Here is a 27,706-nt window from a genome sequence, read left to right as displayed (position 1 = left end):
CCCCTGGTCTTTGGCTGTTGACAAGCCAGTACCTATTGTCGACCAGCTTTCTCATCTTGCTACTTTTCTCCTGCCGACCGAATCCGTTTCTGCTTCTCCAGGAACTCTTGCTAGGCAGCCAGCTGACGCTACAGTGATTCTTCCTCTGCTTACAGCTGCTTCTAACTACACGCCTTCTCCACCTCAAGCCACATATCCGGTTGCTGCATCTGCTCAGCTAGCGCTTTCTCCTTCATCATGCTTTCTTCCTCCAGGTGTTGCCGAATCACATCCGTAGCCGTAGCGTCCGAAGAGTTTCGTTCGACGCTTTCTCATGGGATTTTCGATTGATTGACACCGGTGTAGTGGATTGCACTGGTTTTGCACTTTCTAGCAGAAGTGTCAATGGAACATACCCAGTTTTCTGCACTTCTGCTAGAAAGTGCAAAACCGGTGCAGTTTCAGTGCACTCCACTACACCGGTGTCAATCAATCGAAAACCCCATCAGAGTCGCTGTAACTCCCGGTTAGTTGGCGGGATGCAACAGACGACAACGTACCTTGAGGCTGAGTTTACATAACTACACTCACTGTTCTCCATTCACTCACTATTTCTTTCTTGATCGATGGTCGTCAGAAAGAAAAAATACAAATAGATAAAAACTGATAATTCGTGTAATTTTATTCTTGTTCCTTTTTACAAACCATTTACACAGATAAACAATTTATTTAACCGATATTAACAGCCTAATTTCGGAGCCAGAATACAGACTCAGGAGTGATGTTTACCATCGATTTTTTGTCAGTACATTTCCGCCAACGAATGATTTGAATTTTTATCCGAAACAACTAATCATAAACCAGATAAAAACTGTCACATATTTCGTTTTGATTATGCTGTACTTAAAGCAAATAAAAATCAAAGACCGTTGCTAAATAGAAATAAGAAGAACTAATCAGACAGAACAGCTTATTCGAATTATAGCACTTCTTGGTATCGTTTTCGTTCAGAAAAGCGTCTGCTTTCTACTACACTTTGTTTTTTTTTTTGGGATAAAATATCGTGTCACTCAGTCCTTCCATTTGCCTAGCTTTTTCTCCGAACAGAACTTGCTGGCCTGAAAATCGCAAAAAAACAAACATTACCAACAATTATACAACTCTAGTACAAAAACAACTTACGTTACACTTCTGAGCATTCTCATCACTGGCACACCAGTGCGCCGGCCCCCAGGTACACTCTTGAGCTCCCACCAGATAGGCGTGCTTCTTCTCCACGTGGTCCACCATCTCAACCTCGTCCTCGAACTTCACGTATCCCGTCGGTTTGCTGCACATGCCCATGTTCACGCAGACCTGCTCCCGTTCGACGTAGTGCTGCAGCTGACGCACCATGCTAATACCGTACACAGAAACCATTTTCTCGCACTTTTCGTAGAACTTGGCCGGAACGGTGTTGCAAATCTTCTCCACGTCCTGCACGATGTCGTAGTCGGCCTTCTCGTTCGCCAGGATCTCGTCCACCGTCTTGATGGCACCCTGGCACACGGCACACTCGATGATTTCCACTGTGAGAATAGAACAATGTTTTTGTTTAGCAAAAAAACGAAAAATCTCATCCTCCAACCCGGTAAATAGTGCTCAAATAGGTTTGAATGATTGCGGAAATGTTGCAACTGTAATATCCTAGTGTATGACGGTCCAGCATTTCGAGAATCGGTTATTGGCACACGATCGTCGGAAGTTCCCTCACTAGAGCTGGTTTGCAAATGGGAATGGAGAACTGTTATAAGACTGGTGGTACCGCCTATACCGATGATACAACACAGTATTTCCGCAGGTTTGTTCAGACAAGATTCAGAAAAGGTTAAAAACAAACAACACACACATAATCGAAGAGAAAGCCAACTTACAGCTACTGTCCTCCAGCTGTTGCAGTTGTTTCTCACAGAGCGCTAGCCTGGTGCAGATCTCCTTCGGCGGTAGCGTAGCCAGGAACTTTATGATAAACTGTCCGTACTGATCGATCAAATGATCGCACTGTTTCGTCACGGTATTTGGTAGCTTGGAGCACACCGTACGTACAGCGTTTTCAATGTCCGCTTCGGTTTTCTTATCCGCCAGTTCCGATTCCAGTTTGACCATCACAAATTCACACATCGCACACTGCGGCGGCTGGGCATTACTTTCGGTTGGTGCAGTCAATTCGGCATCGACGACAGCTGGTTCCACGACGTAGTCTAGCAGGGCTTCGTCGACTTCCACTAAAAGGGGAAAAGAAACGAAAGTCATAAGATATAGAGGCACATTTATCGTCAAGCAAATGAACACTCACATTCATCGTCGTCTTTTGCGATGCAAAATCCAAGCGTGCGACAGATCTCCTTCGGAGATAACTGCTTCATCAGAAGATCCACAATCTGATCACTGTGCTGGTCGATGTACCGTTCACACTTGGCCTGATACTTTCTCAATCGATCGCAAGCATGTTCCAACGCTTCCTTAATCTGTTCCTTGCTCTTCTTATTTTTTACACGCTTCTCCACCTCCTTCACCATCTGCTCACACACCAGACACTCCGGTGTAGCGAGGGTGGCTTGATGATCCACGGTGATTTGACCGTTAACCGTGATGTCGCGAATTTCATTGGTTTCAATGTCGAAGTTTTGCAACTGATGACGGTTTTCCCGTTCAAATTCCATATTAATCAGGCTCAGGTCCGGTCGCTGATCGACGCATAGCTTCAAGTAGACGCATATTTCCTGCGGGGTAAAGTCAGAGACCAACATCTCAACCAGCTCCGCCGAGTAGGTATCAACAAAGTCGGTGCACTCTGACTTCAATTTAGCAGAAAGGTGTGAGCACAGTTTGCTAAGAGCTTGTTTAATATTCTCCTTGGTACGATCGTTCTTAATGTTCTCTTCCAGTTGTGTCACCGCGAACAGGCACAGAGGACACGTTGGTTTATCCTTTCCGGAGTTCGCATCAATTTTCACATCAATTTGAGCGGGAGCGAAGATTTCAATGTCGTCGTTAGCTGCTGGACACAAGCGCAACTGAGGGCAAACTTCCCGTGGATCAAAAGACTGGATAAGTAAAGCGATGACTGCGTCGCCGTAAAGATCCACAAAGGTACGACATTCACCGGCGACAGCCTTCGGCAGCCGATCACAGCTAGTTGAAACGACTCGTTTAATTTCATCTTCGTTGGCGGGTTCACTGAGCGCTTCCTGCACGAAATGCATAAAGTACTCGCAAACCGTACAGAAACGACCGTTTTCAACCAATTGCAGCGACAACGGAGCTCCCATCAAACGATCAATCGGAAGTTGCGCTTGCTGAATTTGAACAGCGGACAATTTGGGTTCGTCCTGACCGAGCACTTTTCTGGGCGGTTTGCTCTCATCGCTGGCCTGGTCGTGCATCAAAGCTACTTTCACCGGGACGAGTGGCATGATTGGTCCCTTAACGTCATCGCCCAAATTCTTCGGACAGACACCGATCATGAAACAGGCATCATTGCTGTTCAAATTGTGTACCAACGTGTGGTAGATTTCATCGTAATACTGGTCGACAAGATTAAGACATTCCGAGCGGAATGTTTTGGTTTGATTACACAGACCTTCCAGCACCTGTTTGAACTCAAGCTCGGTCGTGTTAGCAATCAGAACATCCCGTAAATGGTCAACCAACTGTTCGCACAGCTTGCACGGAATATCGTCGCCGTTTTCTTCAGCCGCCACTGAATCCTTCACGTCAATCACTCCAACGCCACCCATCGAGCGGATTTCGATATCGTCGGTGCTGAAAAAAACGTGATGTGTGATTTATTAAACCAAATAATCAATCATAAGCATCCTTACCTATCATCATGTTGATGGAACTGAGAAACACAGGTTCCCGTCATGTGGCACACATTTTTCGCATTCAAATTCTTCGCCATATGATCGTAAATCTCTTCGAAATAAGTCAACACAATGCTGGAACACCCGTCGGAAAACGATCCCATTTGACCGCAGAATCGCAGGAAACCCTCCAAAACCTGATCGCGATCACTCGAATGGAACCGATTCGATATGACCTCAGCAATTGTGTTACACTTGTCACAGCTAAATTCGTCCTTTGCAACGCTACCGCCAACATCAGCTTCATCCTCCTCCACATCATCCTCATCCAGTGGCTTAACCGCCGGCATCTCCAGCAACATTTTATCGATCGCCGCATTGTTACACAGCCCGGCCACACTGCACACCACGTTCGGGTTCATCTGTGAGGCGAGAGCCTCCACCAGTTCGGGAATGAAGTCATCGGCAAGCCGTTTGCACTCCTTCTTGACCACCTTGATCGGGATCAGATTGCAGGATCCCTCGAAGACGGCCTTCAGATCGGACTGTGTTTCGTTGCTTTCCAGCTGATCCCGGGCCTGCTTCACCATATCCAGACAGATGTTGCAGATTTCATCGTTATCGACCGGGTACTGTTGCTTCTCCCAGACGGTTTGGATGCAGTGTGTTACCGCTCCGCAGCCTTTGGCGTTCCTGGGAATGAGGAGGAAAAAGGTGAGAATAATGTTTTAAAGTATGTAATTCATTGCGGTCGTGACAGTACACATTTAGAAACAAAATGAATTTTTGGTACCAGTGTGCGGTGCAGAACTCAAGTTTTTGTATTTCGTATTTTACTCGTCAGTAACTGACTCCAACTTAGGACGTTAGACGATAAATCAAAACAAAGGATGCAAGTACAGTAAAAAAATGCTACAGAAATGCCTGATCAGAGATTTGTCCGGAATATGACTACAAAAATGGTGGTTTTGACTGTTGGTTTTCGTCCCTTATCTTGAATCTCTTCCCGCTGAAATAGAACCTGTGGGATATTTGAATTAGCATCAGTGGCAGCGATTCTACCAGCATAAGTCTAAATGAATATCACGTTCTAAAAAGCGATAGCAATAATGAAACTGTGATAATCGCCCCAACCAGCACAAATCTACATAAATGAATCAATTCTCACCCATTTCGCCACCATTATGCCCCCGGCAGCAGCACACTCATGCGCACCCTAATTATCAAGCAGTTTACAAGTTCGTTTTGATTATTGTATATGCATTCGTCCGTCCGTCACACACAGATGTGTCTGGAATGCAGGTCTCTGATTTTATCGTTTGAAGCAAAAGCAAATGTTCTCATACAAATTAAATTCGAAGCAAAGCTTCGAAGAACAACACACCACACATCACGCTACTGATTCATTAGATACCCAACCTGCTCCGTCGATCGGATCCGGAGCACGATGCGTACCTATACGTGTTACATTCATCATCATCATCTGTCTGTGTCTGATGTTATAACTCAACAATTGCACTAGAAACGAAACGTTGACGTGAGCAAATCGGTTCGATATCTACTTTTCTCCATTTTATAGAATTCTCAGACTGGGCTTAAAGCTTTTGTTCAACAGTTACTACTCACAGCGAGAGAGTCGAGGTCATTTTGTGTTTCGATGGGGGGGGGGGGTGTTTCTATGAATGTTAGGCCTCAATTATTGGATTACCTTTGGTTATCCCAGCTTAGACAGCCGACCTGAAGTTAGGTCTGTCCCAACAGTCGTAATGTTGTGTTTTCATTTGTTTAGCAAACGAATGACCTTTTTCGCGATTTGGAATATAATTACAAGATCATGGACAAAGTTGTTCTGACTGGAATTCAGTCGAGCGGAAGGGTTGAACTCTTTCGATTGTATATTGTATAATTTGTTTGACGCACGATTACGCAAAAATTTTGAAAGGTTGATAACACTATAATCTTTTTTTTAACGGGCTGATAGGACTGCAGCTTGTAGCTTGAGGGATCTCGGTCCGTCCCGCGTGACAAAATTTGCAAAATCGGAAGGATTAGTGAGTGTCCGCCAATTAAACACCGGTCCTCGGGAGGAGGACTAAATTTTGCGGCTGTTTGTCTCGAACTGTGTAACGTCAAGCTTTCTATTTTGTCTGGTCCAATGTATCCTGCTCCTAACAACGCGTGCTAAGTCGTCAGTGATGCAATTAAAACTTCGCATTGACTCCGCTTCTATTTTATTCCTGATCTCCTCATGGGTCCCCTAGGTCAGAAGCGGATCAATCGAATTTTTAAATCAGAGATCGCAGTCAACCGTGATGTCCGCGAATTTCATACATACATATAAACTATTTGGCGCAAGTTTAGAGCGTGTAACGTCGTGTCATCTAGTCTGTCATCCTACCATCGCCTTGGGGTCAACGTCATATTGGCAAATTTCACATTGAATCCGCTTCTGTCTCTTCCTAATCTCCTAGGTCCGAAGCAGACCAATCGACTATTAATTGAAACGGTAAACATACTAACAGTATTAGTCCTTACTCGTGAATACTTTTTCTTCAACTGTGCTGTTTCTTCTCTATCTTATAACATAGCTCGATTATCCCTGTTCTAGTCAATATACATATTCATTACATTATGGACTAGGCAAACCCTTATTTTTTCTATTATTATTATCCTGAGTAGCTATACCAGTGAAGGTATGTTAGGATTTCGCAAAAAGAATCTGCCCATAAAGGCATAAGGATTATTTATCCACTATTCCCCATAAAGTTTGCTCAAACCGAATGTCCGCCTGGTTCGACTCGAATAGACCACACCGACCCGAAAGGGTTGTTTATCATTTCTGTGAGCCGGTGTGCTTGGTCGAGTTTAATAATAACAAGTCCTGAATAATTAACTATCTCTTAGGTGCCAGTCCTGCACTCCTTTCCTGAACTAGCCTCATACTCACGATCAAAAGAGTCGACCACTAGTAGGATCCACATGTCCCCCACCCAAGCGAATTGATCAACTTGCAAGTAGGAGCACATATCTACCAACCAGCCAAGAAGACTTACGAATCAATGAGAATGGACCATGCCAGTCGAAGGCCACAGGCCCAGCGCCATCTCGTACAGTGTCATTGTCATTTCTCAAGATGAGAACCTACAAATCCTAACTGTTCGTATGTGCTAGTCCGTATAGATTTTGGTTTGCTGAAACGAAACAAGAAAAGCAAAACAATTGTGATTAGTATCGTAGTTATAATAAATAAGTAAACGATTTCTCATCAGTTGTCTGTTTCCCTGTTCGTCCCTGTCCTCCCTCCTGTTCCTGATCTGTTTGGGCCACTGGCGTTCCGTTTCCTTGGCCGTCCTGCTCTCCCGCACCGAGCCGCACACATCGCAGCAAGAGAAACAAATGAAAAGACAAAACAAAAAAAATGAAAATAAATGGACGTCTGCTATCTGTGCCTAAATTGATGTTGCTTCTCAGTTTTGTACGACCCACGGGGAACTTGGCCTTGATCCCAATGCTCTGTCACCGATGTTACGTGATATTCGTTATGGAATATTCTTTGTTTGGGGGCCGTTCATAAACAATGTTGTTCGTTTTTTTATCCCTGATCCGCTGATACGTCTAAAATTCATTTTTAGTTTTTATCTCGTTACGTGACGCTCTTCCCCTATTGTCAGTATCCGATATCATTTATGAATGGTCCCCTGGTGATATATTTAGAGCAGACAATCCAATGAAAAATAGGATTGACATGATTTTAGTTCGCTCCTGGCGCCTTGTGTCACATCTTCATGTTTGTTATACATACTAACAATACCAAAACATGTGATGACCGGAAGATTAGAGAAGCAACTCCTCCCCTTCCCCCTGATAACACTATAATCTTTTGCTGGAATAAAAAAAAGTTTAGAAACAGCAATCCTTAAATGAAGATGGAACTCTCGAAACCAATGTCAGTCAGATCATTGAGAACATCGTCCACCACTAGTAACTAGACCTCTCTGGGGACAGCCTCTATTGGTTATAGTTGCTATCGTGTCTCTCAACATGACTGTGATCTCTTGACTCTTGAGCATTGCAATAATCCAGTCCCCTATGGATTTCTGCTGGAGATTTGATCGTACTCCCCGTTCTTTTCAACTGCTCCAGGTGTGAGCGGAGTATACACCAATTTGTTTTCCTTATTTCCCTGTGTTTTTGCATTGAATTCATTGGCTTCTATGGCGAACATTATGTCTGTTACCCGACAGACTAGATTCGTCAGAAACAATTCTTCACCTTTTCCGGTATTTTAGACATAACGTGAGGTCCAATACTTCGCTTCTAACTGCGTTCATTTATATAGGTTCAACGTCCTTGTTACATACATTGACATCATCTTTGGTATTTATATCCGTGCTAACCTCTTTTTGTGTGATGTGCATTGGCATCGCATCCAGTGATGCTTCTGCAGTACACAGGCGATTTCGAGATACCCTTGTGCGTAGGTGCACTTCCTAAACTTGGGTCTCGTATTACTTGAGCTCTGCTCCATGACGCTATCGATCAGCGCACATCGAGTAACATTCAGCTGTTCATGGCTGAGGGTATTCGCTGGGTACTGAACCGGAATCATGGCCAGCGAGTACGACTTGGCCATTGCGTTGAAGCTTGTGCGCTGCTAAGTTTTTAGTGTCTGACTAGAATTCTGACTCTTGATCTTTTTCGGTAACGGCCACTCTGTCCGTCGAACGCTTTCGCTTGGACGGTTCCTTCCCTAATGTGATTTTTGCCAACTCTAGCGCCTCAGCGGGTTTGTGGTCGTATCTCAGCAACCACCCATAGCGTTTCTTCGCATAAGTGATGAGTTTTTCCTGTTCCTCTTGTTTTATTCTCGGAGCCCTTCGACCGTCTGTGTTCTTCTTGGTCTCTATCCGATCCTCGTCTCTATCTGGAGAGTTGAGAATGGACGAGGTGCAGGACACAACATCCTCCAACGAGCCACTATTCAGCAGCTCTTCACGTTTACTTTCCGCTTAATCCTTCTCCTTTTCCACCTCCATCACCGCAATCTCCACCAAACTCTTTTTTACAGTGTTCTTAGTGTACTCCGTTTTGTTCCCATTGGGACAGAAGATAGAGTTAGGGACAGAAAATCAACCCTGTCAGAACCCCGCTTGGCAAAAATACTGTGGGGTGCGCCCTGGTGCCGCACAGGCTCCATGCGCGGCTTGGTATTTTTTTTAATCACTTCGGATCCCAGTCCTAGTTTTGTGTAAGGTTGGGGTTCGAAGTGTTGATGCCCCCCGCCATTCATCCCTTGGCACGGGTTGCGTCACAACTTGGATTGGGGCATAAATTACGGTACGGGTTTTGAGGTCCGCCCATTCGCACCATCTCATTCCGATGCTACAGCAGAAGGCTGATAGCACCCAGCCGATGCCGATCTAACGACCAAATGTCATCAATAGACTAACGTGGAGGCATGAGATAGGAAACTTGTGAGTACTATGTTATCTCACCATTTGAAGGCACAGCTGTTGTTAGCCGCTTCTTACGGCATGGTGAACAGAAACCTAGTTCTTTGCTGAAATACTGCGAAATATTTCAGCCACCACTGGATACCACACGGTTACCGTGTTGAATATGAATATAGGAACTGCGAACGGAGGCTTTGCCATGTCGATACATATTAATATCTAACATTGAGCGACCAAAAATAAAGAAAGGAAGAATTGAACATGCTTCGTGAAACTCACTTGGAATACATTAGAAGTTGGATAGACTTCAGGAGGTTTTTCGATGTACAAGTCCGGAAAAAAATCCGGTTCTTGCAAATTTAGCCGATTTTTAATCTGGAATGTAACGATATGTAGATTTTCCTAGGTACGAATTATTTGTTTTTCTACGGTTTGCTAACTGGAGGTACTTATACTGAAGTCTAAATTTTACGCTTGAAGTTTTTATCCGACTTTTACGTTCTAATACAGTTGATACAAGAGGAAACTAAAACGGGTTTTCGAAATATGAGCGAATGTTCAGGAATCATTCGGTTAATTGTAGTAATTTCGGACAACATTGTTTTGGTTTGATTTCTGTGTATCTCCATTGATTCAGAATATTTTCTGCGACAAATACTCTGTTAAACATTTCACAAATTTTTCACGTCCAGGCTGGACAGCTTAAGTACCGCGTACGACATTCTGGTCGGTCCTCGTCTGCAGAACCTTCAGGATTTCCTCGATTTTGATTACCATCTCGAATCCGTGCCCTCGGTGACTGCAGTCCATGGAGGTGGCTCTTTTGTCGAAGCCAAGTTTAATCCCTTTTGGTAATTTCCGATTAGGACGGTGTGACCTTGACTGTGTTCCAAAGTTGACCTGGGTGGTCGACATGGCTCGCGACTCTCATGGCCATGTTCCGGACTACACTGTTAAGCTAATTTTGATTTCGCTTGGTCTTCAGCGTAGTGCACCGGGCTGGAACACCGTACCTCAGTATCGAAGGTGCTACACCAACCAGAATACCTCTTACTGCTTCTTGGACCACCAGTTTTCGACATAATTCGAGCCGCAGCGTTGGTCACCTTCTCACAAGTATTGTCGAGCTGAATATTAAAATTTAACCGATCGTATAACATTACTCCCAATTGTTTCAATACACGTTTCGATGTTATTGACATGACTCTGACGGTGACTTAAGCCCACCTTTCAGTTGATGACTAGCACCGCATCCATTTTTGTGGTGGGTTAGCTGGGGGTCCACGAATTCGTCTATCGTCACCCCAAAAAAAGCGTTAGCGTTAGAACGCAATTATACATGATGTTACAAGCGCCGTGACCCACATCAACTTCTACTCTGAATTTGTGGTGGTTCTGCATTTAGCAGAGTATTGCATAACTATTGCATGTCCCGGATTTTGTGCAACGATGCTACCAACCAATTTTACGATGCTGCCATGATGTCCCAACTAGCGCTGTTAAACACATACTTCACGTCTATGGTCACCACGGCGCAATACCAATTCGCTAATGGGCGCCTTCTCTGTTCTCTCTTGCGACTGTCCGGATTGTTTCCACCGTCGATCTTTCTTCCCGGAATCCGAACTGCCTTTTTGACAGCCCCTTTGGTCAGCTTCCTCCTGCTTCACTTTTAAACCATTCGTCGCTGTCAGACGCTCGACAATGGAGATCTGGATACCTTCAAGCTCCAAGAATTAGCATCAACTTCTCGGTTCGTTTGGTTTGCTTACTTTTATCTCCCGTCTGAAAGTGTTTCTGGTTTCACGTCTGTTCCATGTCTTCTAGGCATGGGATACGCCCTCATTAATATTTTCGTCAGTTATATCCACCTTCAGGGCACCGTTGTGTATGCAAAGAGCCTCGACAAAAAGCTTCAATGAAAAAGCATCAGTCCAATAAAGCTTTACCGACTTGATTCTACAAAACAGAACAAATCCCGAAGTCCGCTGATGAAATCTCTAACCAACTACCAAAAGAGGACGGACTTCCGATTTATGACTCCGACTAAACAGCAAATATCGTTATCCAAAACTAGCAAGACAAACCGATACACTAAACCAACCAGGACTTCCCGTGGTCATCCTCGGGGTCACCACCGTTGAGCCGCTGTTAATCGTCCACGAGCTGCGATAAACCTCCCCATTACTTCCCGGGGTCCTATTCTCACCATCACAGCATCAGAATCGAAAAGAGCGACCACTTATAGCAGTTTCGTTTTTGACAGTGCACTACAGCGATGTAGTCGACGCGACACTAACTCAAACTTGGGTGCAATCAGTCTGTCTCTTTTTTGCACTACACCAAAGAAGCACCAGGCTAAAACAAAAATGCTATTAGATAACTATAGTCATCTAAAGTGTCGACAGTCATCTGGCAGAACAGTTCCAAGAATCACTCTGGGTAACGTTGGTCAACGTGGAATGTGACTAGAAAGAAAAGTGTTATGTTTTTAGAAACAAAAAATGAAATTATCGGACATTGTCAAAGTTTTCAGGTGTGCGACCTCTAGTAGAAATATGAATGCCGCTCGAATAGGCATTTTAAAAATTATTCTTCCGCGGGGCGTTACATAAAAGGTTAAAGCAGTGTGGAATATAGTAGAGGTCTATTCATCTATAGACTCGCGATCAATTTCCGAGAACGAAACCAGCAATTTGAACTCCGAATAGCCGACCATTGGGAGTATTGCTTCTTATTGAAACTTCAATGATTATTTCCAAAGTTTTCAGTACAAAGCAAGCGTACAAAAAGTATAAAAGATATCCCAAATGAATATGAAAATTCACTGCGAAATGTTAATGACAAGTTGGCATCTCGGCTCTCCCTACACGTTTCCATTATTGGGTTAAATACTAAATTGCAAACGACATGCGTAATAAATATAATAAACACAACGATAAGGGCTTGAGATCCATCGGCGGTCCAGAAGAAGAATGGATGGGGAAGAGCAATACCGGCAAAGACCGACTACCATATGAGCCGTTCAAACACGAAAGAGTGACCCAGAGTACTGGTCTGGATGATTTTGAAGAAAGGACAAAGAGTGCAATTGTGCGAAGTTTTAGCTTCCGATGACACTACATTTTCTAGCAAAGTGAAGTTCTGGAGTGTTCAAATGTTTACCACTGTTTAGGAAAGCAACAGTAGTACAACGCTAGTGTCAGACCTTCATGAGACCTCAAAAAGTCACTTTTGGAGGTATTCGTCAATGTAGAGTTGTCGGTAGACAGTTCCAGATTTAATAAAAAAAAACGGGTTTATTGTGACACACCTTCAGATCGCTTGCCACACAAAAAAACTTGTTGTGTAACTCGACAGCTTCATCTTAGGCCAATTCTAAAAGTTTCCTGCTTAAATTTCGCTTTTTTTTAAATATGGTTTTTAAACCAAAGCTTTGGAAGTTATACCTTGGCGTGGAAGAGCCGGTATTTAATACATGCTGTTACTTAGTGTAAAATTAGACATCATCCTTTACGGCTATTGTACAACCGCCAGATGTAACCTACACAATCGAGAAAAAAGGTGATTTACTCAATATAGAATGGATAAAGGCTATGATGCAAAATCTTAAGGTCCGCCAAGGTTAAGTCTTCGGTACGGATCAATACCTTGACCTAGGAACTTCTAATATATCGTTAGTCGCCTCTTACGACATGGGAGCAAGTTCCCACTGGTTCTATTCTTGACTAAAATAGTGCAAAAAAATGTTTAGCCTGCCGGACACCACACTGCTTTGTGTAAACTTGATAACACCCCGGTAATAAAGTGAACGTTTTAGTACTTACTAAGTTACAAACGCAGTCTCAAACGCGTATCCACAAATGCCCGTGTTCGCGCGATTATGAATTGGTCACGTCCGGTAAACTTTAATCTCCGTCATAGTAACTTAGGCCCATTCACATTCAGTTGGGCCAATCAGAAAATAACGCTCATATCCATCCATGTCAAAATCATCATAGGAGATTTAAACGCTCAGGTTGGCCAGGAGGAGGAATTTAGACCGACTATTGTGAAGTTTAGTGCACACCAGCTGACGAACAAAAACGGCCTACGACCAATTGATTTCGCCGCCTTCAAGAACATGGCAATGTACGATACCGACACCCGCCTCTTTATGATCTTGGGCGACTGATCCAACCAGAAGTCGCCACGACATACGCGCAGAATCTGGAGACAGCGTTGCCGTATGAGAGTGCGCTCGATGGGGCCCCTCTTGAGGACTGCTGGGACATTATTAAAACAGCCATAAACAACACAGCTGAAAGCGTCGTCGGGTATGTGGAACGAAGTCAACGGAACGACTGGTTCGAGGACGAGGAGTTTAGAGGGGTTTTACAAAAGAAGGACGCAGCGCGGACAGTGATGCTGTACCATGGAACGCCGCTGAACGTAGAACGATACCGACTGAAGCGGAAGCAACCGACCCGACTATCCCATGAGAAAAAACGCTGTCTGGAAGAAGCAGAGTGTGAGGAAATAAAACAGTTGTACCGCTCTCAAGTAACCCGACAATTCTATCAGAAGCTCCCGGTAACGGCTTCGAGCCGAAATGTGTAGGGATAAGGATGGAAGCATTCTGACGGATGGACGAGAGGTGATTGAAAGGTGGAAGCAACACTACTTTGAACACTTTAATGGCAATGAAGAAACGGATGCAGAAGGCCAAGACAGCGGAGGAATATTACGTTAGTACGGCGGACAAGGGAAGCCAGCCTGTTCGCACGCTGGGGGTCATGAAAGGCTGGCCATTTGACTGCACACACTGGTAGTCAAAATCTGTCAAGATGGACAACAGACCAGATCTTCAGCGTGCGGCAAATCCTCCAAAAATGCCATGAATACCAGGTCCCAACGCGCCACCTGTTCGTCGATTTTAAGGCGGCATACGATAGCATCTACCACACAGAGCTATGGCAAATTATGAACGAACACGGCTTCCCCGGGAAGCTCACAAGACTAATTAAAGCGACGATGGAGGGGTGGTGCAAAACTATGTGAGGATATCGGGTGGACTCCCAAGCTCATTCGGATCCTACCGGGGACTAACACAAGGTGGCGGTGTTTCGTGCTGATTCGAGGTACGATTTTTACACGATCCAGCTAATTTTGTATGCTTTGCGGATGACATGGACCTTATCGGGAGAACATTTGAAACGGTGACTGACAGAACACTGATATGACCGGTTGTCCTCTATGGGCACAAAACCTGGACCATGCTCGAGGGTGACCTGCTAGCATTCGGAGTCTTCGAGTGCCGTGTGCTTAGGACTATCTTTGGCGGTGTGCAGGAGAACGGCGTTTGGAGGCGAAGGATGACCACGAGCTCGCAAGGTTCTAAGGCGAACCAAGTATCCAGAAGTTGGCTAAAGCCGAAAGGATACGATGGGCAGAGTACGTTGCAAGGATGCCGGACAAAAACAGCACGGCGGACTAGGTATGCTAAACAGGTGCAGCAGTATCTGGAAGGTATCGAACGCAACCGTGGATGGAGAGAGGCAGTCGCGAACCGTGTGTTATAGAGAAGAATCATTGATCAAATTATATCAAATTAATTGATGTAACATGATATAAATAAATAAATAATCCACTAGACAATGACTGGGAACTGATAGTGATATGGAAGAACTCACTCTTCTAGCAACTGTATTGTACACCGAAAGTTAAGTATCAGATTCACGGTCCGTCTGCGATCATCCAAGAACACACGCGAATATGCGAAATGATACACGATCATAAAATCGAATTTATACACGCGGAGTGACACACACGCTAGCACCGGCGACTTGCAAACGCCCATGCGATCGAACACGTTAACGTACAAACGTTCGAACCCTTCGCGATGATACACGTGATCGTGAAGTCCCCACACCCACATCTGAACCGTACAACGAATTTCAAATTCATAATCACGACCCGCTGTAATTGACCTTGAGCAGTGCTTTAGTGGGTGACATTTCCCGTCTCGTCTGCAATTGTAGTGAGTGATTCTGACGCAAATCGTGATTATTGCAAGCTTTTGCTACACCTGCAGCACTTCCTTATTTTGCTTTCTTCAGGAACAAACGGGACGCCGTACGTAGTACGTATCGGGCTCTTCTAACCTCCTTGGAAGCTGTAACTTGTTCAATTGGATCAGATTCGAGCGCTTGTTTCACCAACTGGTGAATGGGGATTGCAACGGAAGGCAATCGCTGTTCAATGGACTCGTTTACCCCAACACACATTAGGGACCATTCATAAATTACGTAACGCAAAAATTGCCCAAAATTGACTCCCCCTCCCCCCATGTAACAAATTGTCACAAATTTCTTTATCCCCCCCTCCCCTATTACGTAACAAATTCCTTGAAAAAAATTTTTTTTCTTCAGTGAAAACATGTTACGTAACGATCTAGCTTACTCCCCCTCCCCCCTATGTCACAATATGTAACAACTTGTCGAACCCCCTCCCCCCCCCCCCCAAAAAGCGTTACGTAATTTATGAATGGTCCCTTAGGAGTAATGTCAAGGTGGAATGATATGACTCCACTCAAGGTCTCTCCCCAATCTGTGAAAAAGAATCAGGACTTTGGATGGTATGCGTAGTCAGACAAAGTTCCGTAAGGTGATCAACAGAGTGGCGGCGAGAAGCTGAGCTACTGACAGCAGGATGCGAGATGCGAGAAACCTGCTTGCAGCATACCAAATGGAGCCTGTCAGGGTAAAAGCGGGCAGTCGGCGCAGACCCAATCCGCTCGGCTTTCACTCTGACATCATCCATTTGGTATGAAGTAAACAGTTTTCTCGTATCTCGCATTCTAATGTCAGTTTCAGCCCCGGCTCAGCTTCTTGCGGCCACTCTGTAAGCACCCTTACAGTTGCACAGAAAACATGCTCTATACAAATCACAGATACTCCCTGTTGCTTTGTACATCCATGAGATATGGGCGCTGAAGAAAGCTACCAAGTGCTCGGTGTGTTTAGAAGAATTCTGGGTACAATACTTCGTGACACGGTGGAAAATGGAGATTGGCGCAGGCTCATGAACCACTAGCTGTGCCAAGTGTACAGCCAGGTCCTGCAGAGAACATGGAACAGGTCGTCGCCTTCGGGGCAGACCCCGCACTCACTGGCTGTATGCAATTGTTCGGCTACGATGACGATGACCCCGTAGTAGACACATTTATTATATTTAGTTTCATCAATTTTGAGTAATCGTTACTATCCATTTATAACCATTCCTCGAATGCACTTGAAATAATATACAGATTGACAGTTTTGAAAGAATTAAATGAAATTATAAAAATTAATCGGGCTCACATTAACCAACTAACGAACCATTATAAGATAACTGAAATTATCTGCGTACAAATTCAAGTATTTTCTGCTTCTGAATGCCATATACAACCACTAAATAATTTCATTCAAAATGCAATTCACTTCGTAAACGGTCGTTTCATTTTCAACCGCTTGTGATAACCTCGCCGGTTTCGCGTTCGCCTCTACAAGTGTATAGCCTTTTTTGCGCTGACACGGCTAGTCCTTGTTCGAATCACTTATCACTTGTCAGTATATGTATAGAGCAAAATGAATGACTAAGACCACATTGACCGCGTCAAACATATCGGAGGACGCTTCGTCAGCAGCTCTTTGTTTGCGAATATCTGAACGGGGATCCTGTTGCTTTGCAAAGATAAGCCCCGTTGATTGGGCTGCTCATTTTAAAATTATAAAATAATAAAAGCAAAACACAAACAAGATGTGGGTCAGAATTCATCGCAGCTGGAAACATGCGATGGCTCAAAATTGATTTTAGACGCATCATCGAGCATTCCGGTGAATTCTCATGCGCAACGTACGGACGTGTGTTTAGCATTCCAAAATAGGAAGCTAGTCGTCGCCGTGATGGGGTGTACCGACCGGGAAGAGCGAAAAATGGAAATAAGTGTGTCTGAAACAATGATGATATCTCGATTGATTTTAACTGTCCGATCGCGGGTGACGCAGCAGGAAAGGAAATCGCAAATAGAAGATGATTTGTAGATTGAATTATTTTGATCCTGTTTCAGTAGACACACGCGGAATGCATTTGATTCTAAACAAGGAGTTTTATTATTCAATACTTTAATCATGTTGTTAGTGATTAATTTGGAAGGTTATAAAAGTAAATTGTTAACATTGTTCCGGCATAAAATCGCAAAAGGAGTGTTTTCGCGTATCTGATTAACGAAGACGTTTTCCACCAATAAACGACATTAGTGTATAGTTTTCCAATATAAGGGGAATATTTGGTTCGGCTGTAATTTAATCTTTAATTTAATTTCCACTCGTTTTCAGGAAAAAATATACTTTCAACCTTCGATTTTGAACTGTAAAACTAATACCATATTCATTAGTTTAAACGTTATCAGATCAGGTAAAATATTGGATAAATTGTGTACTAAAAATTCTCAAAAAATAACTAAAACAGTACTTACTTTAAATTAGAACACCAGTAGGTCGGTCCCCAGGTACATTCCTTAGCACCAAGCATGTGATGCTCTTCCGCTTCAACTGGTATGGCCCAAGTCGAAGCCGTCGCTGAAATCATATGAAACAGAATAAAGAGAAACATTGAAGTATACAAACTATAATCGTATTTTTTTTTAAATCAGAACAAAAAGCTTTAATATCTGTCCTTTATTTTCTCTAGAAATGAAACTATTTTTTTACATTTTACTTTGAAGCGGCTAGCATATTCAATTCCCTTCTGAATGGTGGTCCAGGACAATCTGAGTCCAGTTTTTATCCCAACGGTTGTCAAAATGTATGAACTAACTGTGATTAGGGCAGAAAACTTGGAACCTGATTCAGTTACAAGTTCAGGCCTAACCGGCATAAAATGCCTCAAATCTACACTATAGTTTGTAAACGTCACGTGAAATTGCAAACAACATCGCGGGTACGGCGCAAACAGATAGCGGATTGAAAAATAACAACATTCGTGTGTGTCGGCGTATGTATCATATTTCCCAGTTCAGAAAGGGCACACGCACATTTTAGCAGATACGCACTACACTGCTTACCAATTTTTAATATGAACTTTAGTGCCAAAAACTAATTGAGTATAGTAAAAAATATATTAACGATGGATAGCAATTCTAAGGTTACAAATTAAAGTATTTTTTATTACAAAAACTACAACATAGGAGTCATAATTTGTAACAAACTAGCATCAGCAACGTTGTATTTTTTGCTATTCCCCTTCAAGTCGCTTTCATAATGCAAAATTTCAATCGAGTCGGCCGAGCATTTTTCTTATTGTTTCATAACCGTTTGCCACTGTATCGGTATGTTTATTTCCACCGTGCCAGTTGGTAGATGGAAAAAAGCAACGAGATACAGCAGCGAATTCCTCAGAAAATAATATGAAAATGGATCACAGTACACCATTCGCTATAGTGACTAAATACATTTAAAAGTGACCATCAAACAGCTGATTAGATCATTTTTCTTGTTTTTTCTACGATTAATGAAACCCTGACTGAAACGTCCTTCGGACATTCTCCTGTTCAGCATACAAATTTTACTACGCAGGTGTACAACACCTCATCCGATGACCATTCGAGGAAAAGAAAAAAATGTACGTACAATGTAACAGGTACATTCTAGTCGCAAAAACTTTCCCAACCAAATAAATAGAATCGCGAGATACATTCGCTTCAACTCGGATGACTCATGGAAAATTAAGACGCATTATCAGCAAAAGCTATAGCTCCTGTACTCGAGAAAATGGAGGCCCCGATACTCTTTGTTTTGATTCATTCCGATTAAACCTGCTTCATTAATTTCACAGCACAAAATCAGTTCGACCAGCAGCACAACTTACCCAGCAAAACGCCAGCCAAGGCTAGGAAAAAGCCTTTCATTTTGTGATTATCCACTATCCGTTGCCCGTATCGGCTGTGGTCCGTCGTAATCTAATTAGGAATATCTCTATAGATTAAAAAAGAGGTGTACACTCGCGAAAACAACAAACTAGTACCGATCCCGTGTAATGTTTAATGACGAATGACTTGACGGAGGAGTGAGGTGAGCTTTTGTGAAGTTCGCCGAGCGAGCGTTCGGAACTCTACACATATGCCAGATACGGATGACAGTTTCTACACAATCAATGTGGGCAACTTGTGATGTGAGGTAGAGACTGCTGTGCAGTACACCTCGGGAATCTGATCAAGGGATTTCCGATTTGAGCCGAGACTTCCCGGATAGAATTTTACAATAGCATTTACCCTACAAACAATCATAAAACAATAAATATTATAGTTATTACTGTTTCAACATTGTTCGATGCCACGTTCTCACAGTAGATTTACAATCAAATTTCATGTAACAATAAATTCTCGACAAACATATGATTACGGCCTAAAAGCCAACTGTCAAAATTCACTTTGAATGGAAATTCCGGACAAACCGTTACGCGCCAATCACAGACGTTGGTAGTAAACGAAAGAGAAAACTTTTCTCTTTCATAAACTGTTGTGAACTGTATTCGACTAGTAACGGTTTGTCCGGAATTTCCATTCAAAGTGGATTTTGACAGTTGGCTTTTAGGCCGTAATCATATGTTTGTCGAGAATTTCTCTGTTCAGCAAAAAACTGATACAGAGCATTCACATTAAATTTTACTGTTTTCGAGAAAAAAATGTATGGAGAAAAATGGATTTTTTTAATGTTAAGATACATAACCACCTCCCTTTTTCACTGTAAAAGTCTATTTTACATTGAACTTTACTGTAAAAACGTTAAAGTTTATTGTTTTTGTATTGTAGCATAACACTAAAACTTACTGTAAATTATTGTAAAATTACTGTACTGTCACAGTGAAAATCATGGTTTTGTTACTGCACATTTCTATTCGGGTTTGCGCCGGATTTTGAGCATGGGAAATTTTCCGCCATCATCTCTCCAAACAATGAATAAAATTTTGGATGCTTCTAAAAATACCAGCTGTTTCAGAAAAGCACAGACATAATAAAAACATTTTTCATGTCGGAAACAATTCATGTGGATGTAGAAATGTTTCCAGCCGTAATTTTGGCATGGAGAATTTTTAAAATCCGTGACGTTTTCTGCGGTTGGGTTGAAAATCCCAAGAAAATTTGGTATTTCGTCGAGTACCTGTTTCGGTTCTTGATCTACGAGAAACTTGAATACGAGCGATACAAAAACAAACGTTAACAGTGCTTTTTACTCGGACGTAATGACGATTACTGAGGCTAATTTCAAACATAATAAACGTGATCTATCTTCGCGATATGTACAACTTGTTCTCAGTTGTCGTTACAGATTCGCATTTTTTTCTCCAAGGAGAGGTAATATTTGGTCTGAAGAAGTAGATTTCGCGACTTTGGAAAAATTCGATGCCCAATAATTATTCAAATGGGCATACTATTCGTTCGATTCACTTTCGAACGAATAACGCATTCGTCATTAACAAGAATAAGGTTCATAATAAGTGTCTTCAATGATATACATTTTTTTTCTGGACCGCGATGCAGAGGGAATTTGGACCAAAACCAACAACAGTGATGAATTGCTTGGAGTACTCCAAGTACAGTCGTCAACGACACGACTAGACACTGGAATTCCAAAAGCGTATCGCAAATCTGACAACCCCTCAGTGACTCAGGTAACTGGTACTGTCAAAATTGGCATTTGATTAGAAAATATATTAAACTAGCAAAGCTGATGAATCCGTTGTTAAGGTTGTTATTTTTTCAAACAGCATACTCTTTCAACACATGGTTACGTTTTGTTGTGGAGATAAGTTTGTGCAAAAAAGTGAGATGTTTTTCTCTTTGTATGTTAGAGGATGTTCGCCAAGATTTTCTAAATTTGATGTACTGGGGATGTAAAGCCCTGAAAGGATTTAACCGATTTTCAATCTTTTGCGAGATTATCTCGGCACGGTAAGTGTACGTGAATTTTCGAGCTAGAATCGTTTCATTTTTGCTTTTGAAATCGCCACTGCAGATCAGCCCGTAAACGTTCGCAGAAAAATCTCCGATGAACTGCGTGAAGACAAACATCAGGCAAAAGCTTAACTCAAACGCCAAATAGTGGCGGAATTGCGAAATAAACATCGTCCTTATGGTCATGCTGTTGCAATCAAAATCACCACCTTAAAACAAATTTAATAAGAAATGGTTATAAGATGAAGTCAACGAACTACGGGAAATTATTTCACCGGCTCTTTTGTTTTTAAAGAAACAGTGGTTTTACTATTTAGGTTAGAAAAGTGTCACGTCATCTTGCCTTGAGTGTGATGATTATTTCGGAGGAGTGCAGGACTAGTAAAAAGCATAGTCAAACTTAAATATATGTGAAAGTCATGATAGAATAATCACTGCTGCATGTCGATCATGCATATGAGTATTCGGTTCGGGAGAGTCGATTTTACTCGTCTTGTATTAGTGGGGCGATCTCATATTCTACTTAACAAAATGTAAAACTGACATAGTTCTTTATTTAAGAAAGCTCGTTCCACATTAAAGTTTTCAATTCAACATGTCTCTAAGATATCTATCAATTATCAATTATCTGGTAGCTAGCGGTAAATGATTCGGACACTTTTTCTTCGAAATGTTTCATGAAGTTTCAGGTCGTTTCGTTGGTCGTGATTCGCTGGCTGGGCCACGCCTTGTCCTTGATTCGTTGAACCGACTGACAAATGTCAAAAACTCTCCAAAGGAGATGTTGGCCAACGACACGACCTGAAACTTCATGAAATCTTCTGATGAAAAAATGCCCGAATAATTTACTGCCAGTTACCAGTACATTAACTCACCCCTCGGTGCAACGTGCAAAATAAGTTTCCCAGCAACGCTTCTTGGTTTATTTGGTTTTCGGTTGCTGTCGTTGCTGTATAGCAACCATGTTATATTTACAACTTCTGCTACCGCGAGTATGATAAAGTACAAGCAAAGATCAAATAATGTTAGCTTCTAGAAGAGTAATTATTACAAGATGGTGCAGACCGAGACACACAATGCGGTATTTACACGATCACCCCCACCCGGTCAAACCATTCGGAATTTGATTCTGAGTCGGAATCGGTTATTGCATTTGATTTGGAATCCATACTGACTCCATTCAGAAATCCGAACCGGTTCCGGAATGAGTTTAACTGGACAGGAGCAACTATCCCGAATGTTACATGTCGTTTGAGCGGTATCGGAAGCTACATCGAGGCATCATGACAAAATTTAAGATACAGGATTTAGCATTGATAACAAAAATTGTTCACGAATCGGATAAACTGACAATGCAAGACTACAAATGGACTGGGCTTGTAGATAGAGATGGGCCTTTCGTTCGCGGACGGTTTAAATGAACTGGTGCTTCGAAAAGAATGAGAGAACCAGCGATGCCAGATGTGAAGACATGTCTTCGTTTTGAAGACATTTGAAAGGCTGTGAAGGCGGGTTTTTCATTTTGAAGACAAATTTGTTTCGGTTATCTGACCGATTTCTGGCAGAATTCTGGCTCAAAATCTAAAACCGATTCAGAATCCTGGTCGGTGAAGACAAATGAAGACATTTTTTCGTGAAATGTGAAGACATCTGAAAAATATGCCTGGTATCTCTGGAGCGAACAGAACAATACGTTCTCGGTACTTTCCTAGTATGGAACCGGGTGAAAAATAACAAGCAAAATAAAAATATTCCCCTCACTATATTTCAGTCATTATTCTCACCACCTTCGTGAAACCTTTCACCGTATAGAGATATGTTCTGTGAGAGCTCTTGCGCAGGAATTACCTCTGTTTGGTGCTTCTCTCAGATTCAAATGTATTGAAACCATTCGCTAGACACAAGTAAAACATCAACTGAATGGAAGAACGGTTCATGTACTCTAGTTCATTTTACAGAACTGTTAAGTCAGGAATGGTTCTTCGACGTGAACTGCGTTGCCTATCTCTACTGAGTAAACGAACTTATTTTTTATTATTTCGATTATAGAGGTTTTAACCTTAAGGTCATTCGCCTCTTCGGGTTAGAAAAATCTCTTATGAAAAGTTTCTAACCCTATGTACGGGGTCGGGACTCGAACCCAGGTGCACTGCGTACAAGGCAATCGATTTACCAATACGCTACGCCCACCCCCACAAGAGTAAACGAACTATCAAAATGCAAGATAGATCCATTGATTATATTTAGTAGTACATCTATCTGCTAGTGTTACTACACGATTAAAAGCCTAACGTACAAAGCTGCCTGAATGTAAGTTCCACGATCTTCAAAGCTGCTTTCAGCTGATGCTCCTTCTCGACGTTCTTTTAGAGTTTAATGAATGCTTTATAGGATAAATCGGCAGCAAAGCTGTACACAATTTTTCCTACGCATACTACCAAGCGTTCAATTCTAGCACATGCTCAAAGAAAGTAACATGAGTCCTAAGAGTAATAAAGTTTGTTTGCAGCTATTGTTAAGATTATATTGATTTGTATGCAGAGCTACACTAAATAATTTTAAATGTTGGAACAGTGCAAGAAAGACTCCTGGCCGAATCAGAAACGAACTGTTTCTCAGTCGTAGTAATATTACGAAACAAGCATTTTCATGGATGTCAGTAATTTGACGTTTCGTTGTTGTACTTTATCGGAAATGCTAAATCGGGTAAATAGCTAGTTTTTGTTTACGACAACAAGTAATATAAGCAAGTGCATCACCATGTTGAGATTCTGCTAGATAGTATTATTTACTGTAAATTTTAAAATATGGAAGAAAAACTTTAGTTACAATGTTTTTTGCTCGAAAAAATATCATCCCTTACACAATATATTAATAAATCGAAAATATTCGAATAGCAAGCTTTTTGACTTATTAGATCGTACAAAGTCATATCAGATGCGGAAGAAGAGAATTTGAGCTGGTTTGTGGTTTCTGTCGGAATTTTGGATCAAATAAAACAACTGATCGCGACTTATTATCGGTTGTTTCATTTAAAATTGATTGTAGCTAGTTTGACTAGAATTAAAAGTACTTACAGGTGTTGTTCCGTTGGGATAATTTTAAATGTGCCATTATTTTTTTAAATTTACGTTTTGGTCGTTATAACGCCTCTTACACTATTTTTGTATGTTATAACCTTGAATTTCATGTACGTCATGATATCCAGAGCTATTGTTTAATATTCTGATTGCAGTTGAAAACTGTAAAATCCAACCAGCGACAATCGTATTTTCTCTGGTTCTGAACAATGGAATCACGTCGGAAGTAGTTAGCATTTAGTTCGCACGACGTCGTGAATTAGCACTGAACAAAAGAGAAAACGATTGTCGCTAGTTGGATTTTCCTGTTTTCAACTGTAACGATATTTTAACTGTACAAAAGACAGATAGATTAACCCTCAAAAAGGCAACCGGGTCTCAGAGGCCCGGCACGTTACAATTTTTTAGATACAAATAAATGTATATGCAGTATAAGCTTGGGCATGGAAATTTTGATAAGTAGCTTTGAAATCTATCACAAAAATAAAGAATTGTGAAATTTTCATCTATGGAGTGATGCGCAGCTATGTTTGAATTTTTTACATGCACAAAAAGGCAAGCCGGGCCTGGCAGGCCCGGTATGCACGCAATATTTACTAGGAATACCACGGAATATATTATACATTAATATTTATCGGAAAAAACATTTTGATGAGTTCATCTTCATATTAGCAGGATTTTTTTTTCATGTTTCGATTGATTTTATCTTTTTACCTTTTTTTATAAGAAAAAAATCTTGAAAGTTGAATTCTATACATTTCTTTTATAAGAAATGTAAAAATAGCATACGACAATGACGTGTGTCATATGTTTTTGGGTAAATACTTTTATTTCACCCACTGTGGTCTACTTGACAATTATTTGGATACAACATAACCTAACTCTGTCGTTATTGTCTATTTTGGTTGTCAATTCTTTGTGTTATAGTTGTCGTAATTATTCAAATAGTAGAATCTAAAAGCAACAAGAATTCAAATAGCTATAAGACCAGCGTTGCCATTATTTATTTTGGAAAATCCGCAAATTTGATATCACTGGCTGACGTAAAAATCCGCAAAAATCCGCAAGCAATAAAAGCCCCTCTTTTTCCACTATTAAGGGCTTTTTAAGCTTTTTTACAATCTATTATCGTTTTGTATGAATAACTTTTATTTTTCAATTTTCAATGTTTGACTGAAAACTTTTTCCACACTCGCCGCTGAATGTGGGAGAAAATCCACTTTCTCAATGAACTAAAGGAGCTGCGGAAATTCGACCAGACGCATATTTAGTTCTGCGCACCAGAAATTTTCAAAAAGGAACATTTAAAAAAACATGAATTGGAAATATAAAAATTGAAAATTAAATGATCGAAAAATCACAATTAAAACCTAATAAATTAAAAATTAAAAAAAAACCTGAACTGAAAAATGACCAAAAAGCACAACAATTTAAGGATGCGTCAATCAATTTCAAAGGGGCGGGCATAGCGTAGATAATAAATTGTTTGCCTCGTTCGCAGCTCACTTGGATTCAATTATCAATCTCGCACATAGAGTTAGAGGGTTTTCTAAAGAGATTTTTCTATCCTGATAAAGGAGGCAAATGACCCTAAGGCCAAAACGTCTATAATCGAAATAAAAACAATCTAACTCAGGAACTCACGAATTTAAAAATCAACGCGCTTCAAAATTTCAAGCTTAATGATTTAAAATTTTAGAAATTAAATATTTTAAAAATCTAAAAACTATGAAATTAAAAAAGTTATTTAAAACTTCAAAAAGAAAATAATTTCAAAATTCAAAAGTTTAAAAGTTTAAAGGTATTGAAAATTGAAAGATATAAAAATTTAAAAAAAATATTAAAATCTGAGGATTCAAAAATTTAAAAAGTTAAAAATTTGAAATCCAGAAATTTAAAAAATTGAAGATTTAAAAATCTAATAAACAATTAAGATATTTTTTTTGCAGGTTCAACTGGAAATTTAAAAATTTACAGGCCTAAACATTAAATTTGAAATTTTTGATTTAAACAATTGAAATGCATAAAAATTTAAAAATATCATTGTTAAAAAAATTTAATTCGAAAAGTAAATATATTTGAGACTTCAAGAAGTTAAACATTTAAAAATTTATATATTTTAAAATTTGAAGATTTGTTAATTGAAAATTTTGTGATATAAAGATTATATCAAAATTTGAGAATTAAAAAGTTTAAAAACATAAGGTTTAAAGGATTAAACATAAAAAACTTTAAAATTCAAAGATTTTAAAGTTCCATTTCTTCTCAAAATTTAAAAATCAGAAATATAAAAATTTGAGAATCCAAGAATTTTGAAATTTAATAAATTGAAAATCAATAAGAAAAATATTCATAAATTCAAAACAAAAAATTAAATATTCATAAATTTGATTTTAAAGCATTATACTTTCAAAATTATAGACTTTTAAATCTGTAAAGTTTTAAAACTTTAGCGTTTTTGAATTTGAATGCTTAAAAATTTAAAGATATACTTAGCGAATAGTTGAAACAACGAGAAAAGCGGAACTGAAGAAACAATCTCAGTTTATAGTATTTTTTGTCGAACTTCAACACTTGTATTGTATTGTCGTCGATTAAAAAAATTACATCGCACACTAACTTAAACCTATTTTTAATTTGAACGAGTCTTTACTAATATTAAAATCAAACAAATGATAGACACTGTTGAAGAGTTGACAGCAAACATCCAAAGGATTATTCTGGCCGTACTGCGTGCAATGTGTGGAGCGTAGGAAAAAACCTATTTTAATCCACCTAGCGGTGCAATTGTGCCTTTCTCAATCATGAATCACGAGAATGTGTGCGTTGTTTATATTCATTAAAAGCTTTTAAATGCATATATTACATTTTATTAATATACATCACATGACAACTATATACAGGACAATAAATCATTATTCTAGTTCTAAAATTTTGAAAAAGAAAAAACAGCCATGGTAATATTGAACTGAAAAAAGGTGCGAAATCGGCAAAGTCCCAAAAAGTCGATTTTGAAAAAAAAATTGAGTTCCGGCTTATATGGGAATTTCATGTGTGACCGGACCGTTCAGTCTATATTTCCGGAACCATACAAGCGATCCGTGCGAAATTTTACAGACATCTGTGGGGATAATATAGCTATCATTTGGGACTAAGTTTGTGAAAATCGGCCCAACCATTTCCGAGAAACTGATATGAGTTTGCTAGTTATGAAAGATGGCCGCTTTTCCCGGGCACTTCCGGAACCGTCTATGGTGGTCAATGTAGTCAACGAAAGTTTGTTTGGCCGTCGGTGACCTAGAACTGCAAAGTTAAGTTATTTGAGAGACATTTTAGCGAAATTTTTACCTTTTTTGCTTCCATCGGGGTATCGGT

General features: G+C 40.7%; 1 protein-coding gene across 2 annotated transcripts; it reads right to left on the bottom strand.

The window, feature by feature from the left end:
• Positions 1–636: 636 nt before the first annotated feature.
• Positions 637–19,364, bottom strand: LOC131683436 (uncharacterized). Of its 2 annotated transcripts, XM_058965425.1 has the most exons (8): positions 19,166–19,364; positions 17,775–17,877; positions 3,843–4,517; positions 2,315–3,783; positions 1,893–2,243; positions 1,607–1,786; positions 1,162–1,547; positions 637–1,097 (listed from the first exon to the last, which is right to left on the bottom strand). In XM_058965425.1, exons 1-8 carry the CDS (start codon positions 19,203–19,205, stop codon positions 1,050–1,052), a joined length of 3,252 nt encoding a protein of 1,083 aa, XP_058821408.1. In that variant the 5' UTR covers positions 19,206–19,364; the 3' UTR covers positions 637–1,049. The 2 variants fall into 2 exon arrangements, with proteins under 2 accessions (XP_058821408.1, XP_058821417.1); XM_058965434.1 differs by lacking the exon at positions 1,607–1,786.
• Between the last annotated feature and the right edge of the window lie 8,342 nt (positions 19,365–27,706).

This window comes from Topomyia yanbarensis, chromosome 1 (assembly GCF_030247195.1).
Source record: "Topomyia yanbarensis strain Yona2022 chromosome 1, ASM3024719v1, whole genome shotgun sequence".
In the NCBI taxonomy this organism is placed as follows: Eukaryota; Metazoa; Arthropoda; class Insecta; order Diptera; family Culicidae; genus Topomyia; species Topomyia yanbarensis.
This window is presented reverse-complemented; position numbering and strand designations above follow the sequence as displayed.

Bases quoted from the DNA above. Each gene is read 5' to 3' on its own strand.
- LOC131683436 (XM_058965425.1), bottom strand. From the start codon at position 19,205: ATGAAAGGCTTTTTCCTAGCCTTGGCTGGCGTTTTGCTGG. The intron at 17,878-19,165 runs GTAAGTTGTGCT...ATATGATTTCAG, and splicing joins CTTGGCTGGCGTTTTGCTGG to CGACGGCTTCGACTTGGGCC. The intron at 2,244-2,314 runs GTGAGTGTTCAT...TTCCCCTTTTAG, and splicing joins CGCAAAAGACGACGATGAAT to TGGAAGTCGACGAAGCCCTG.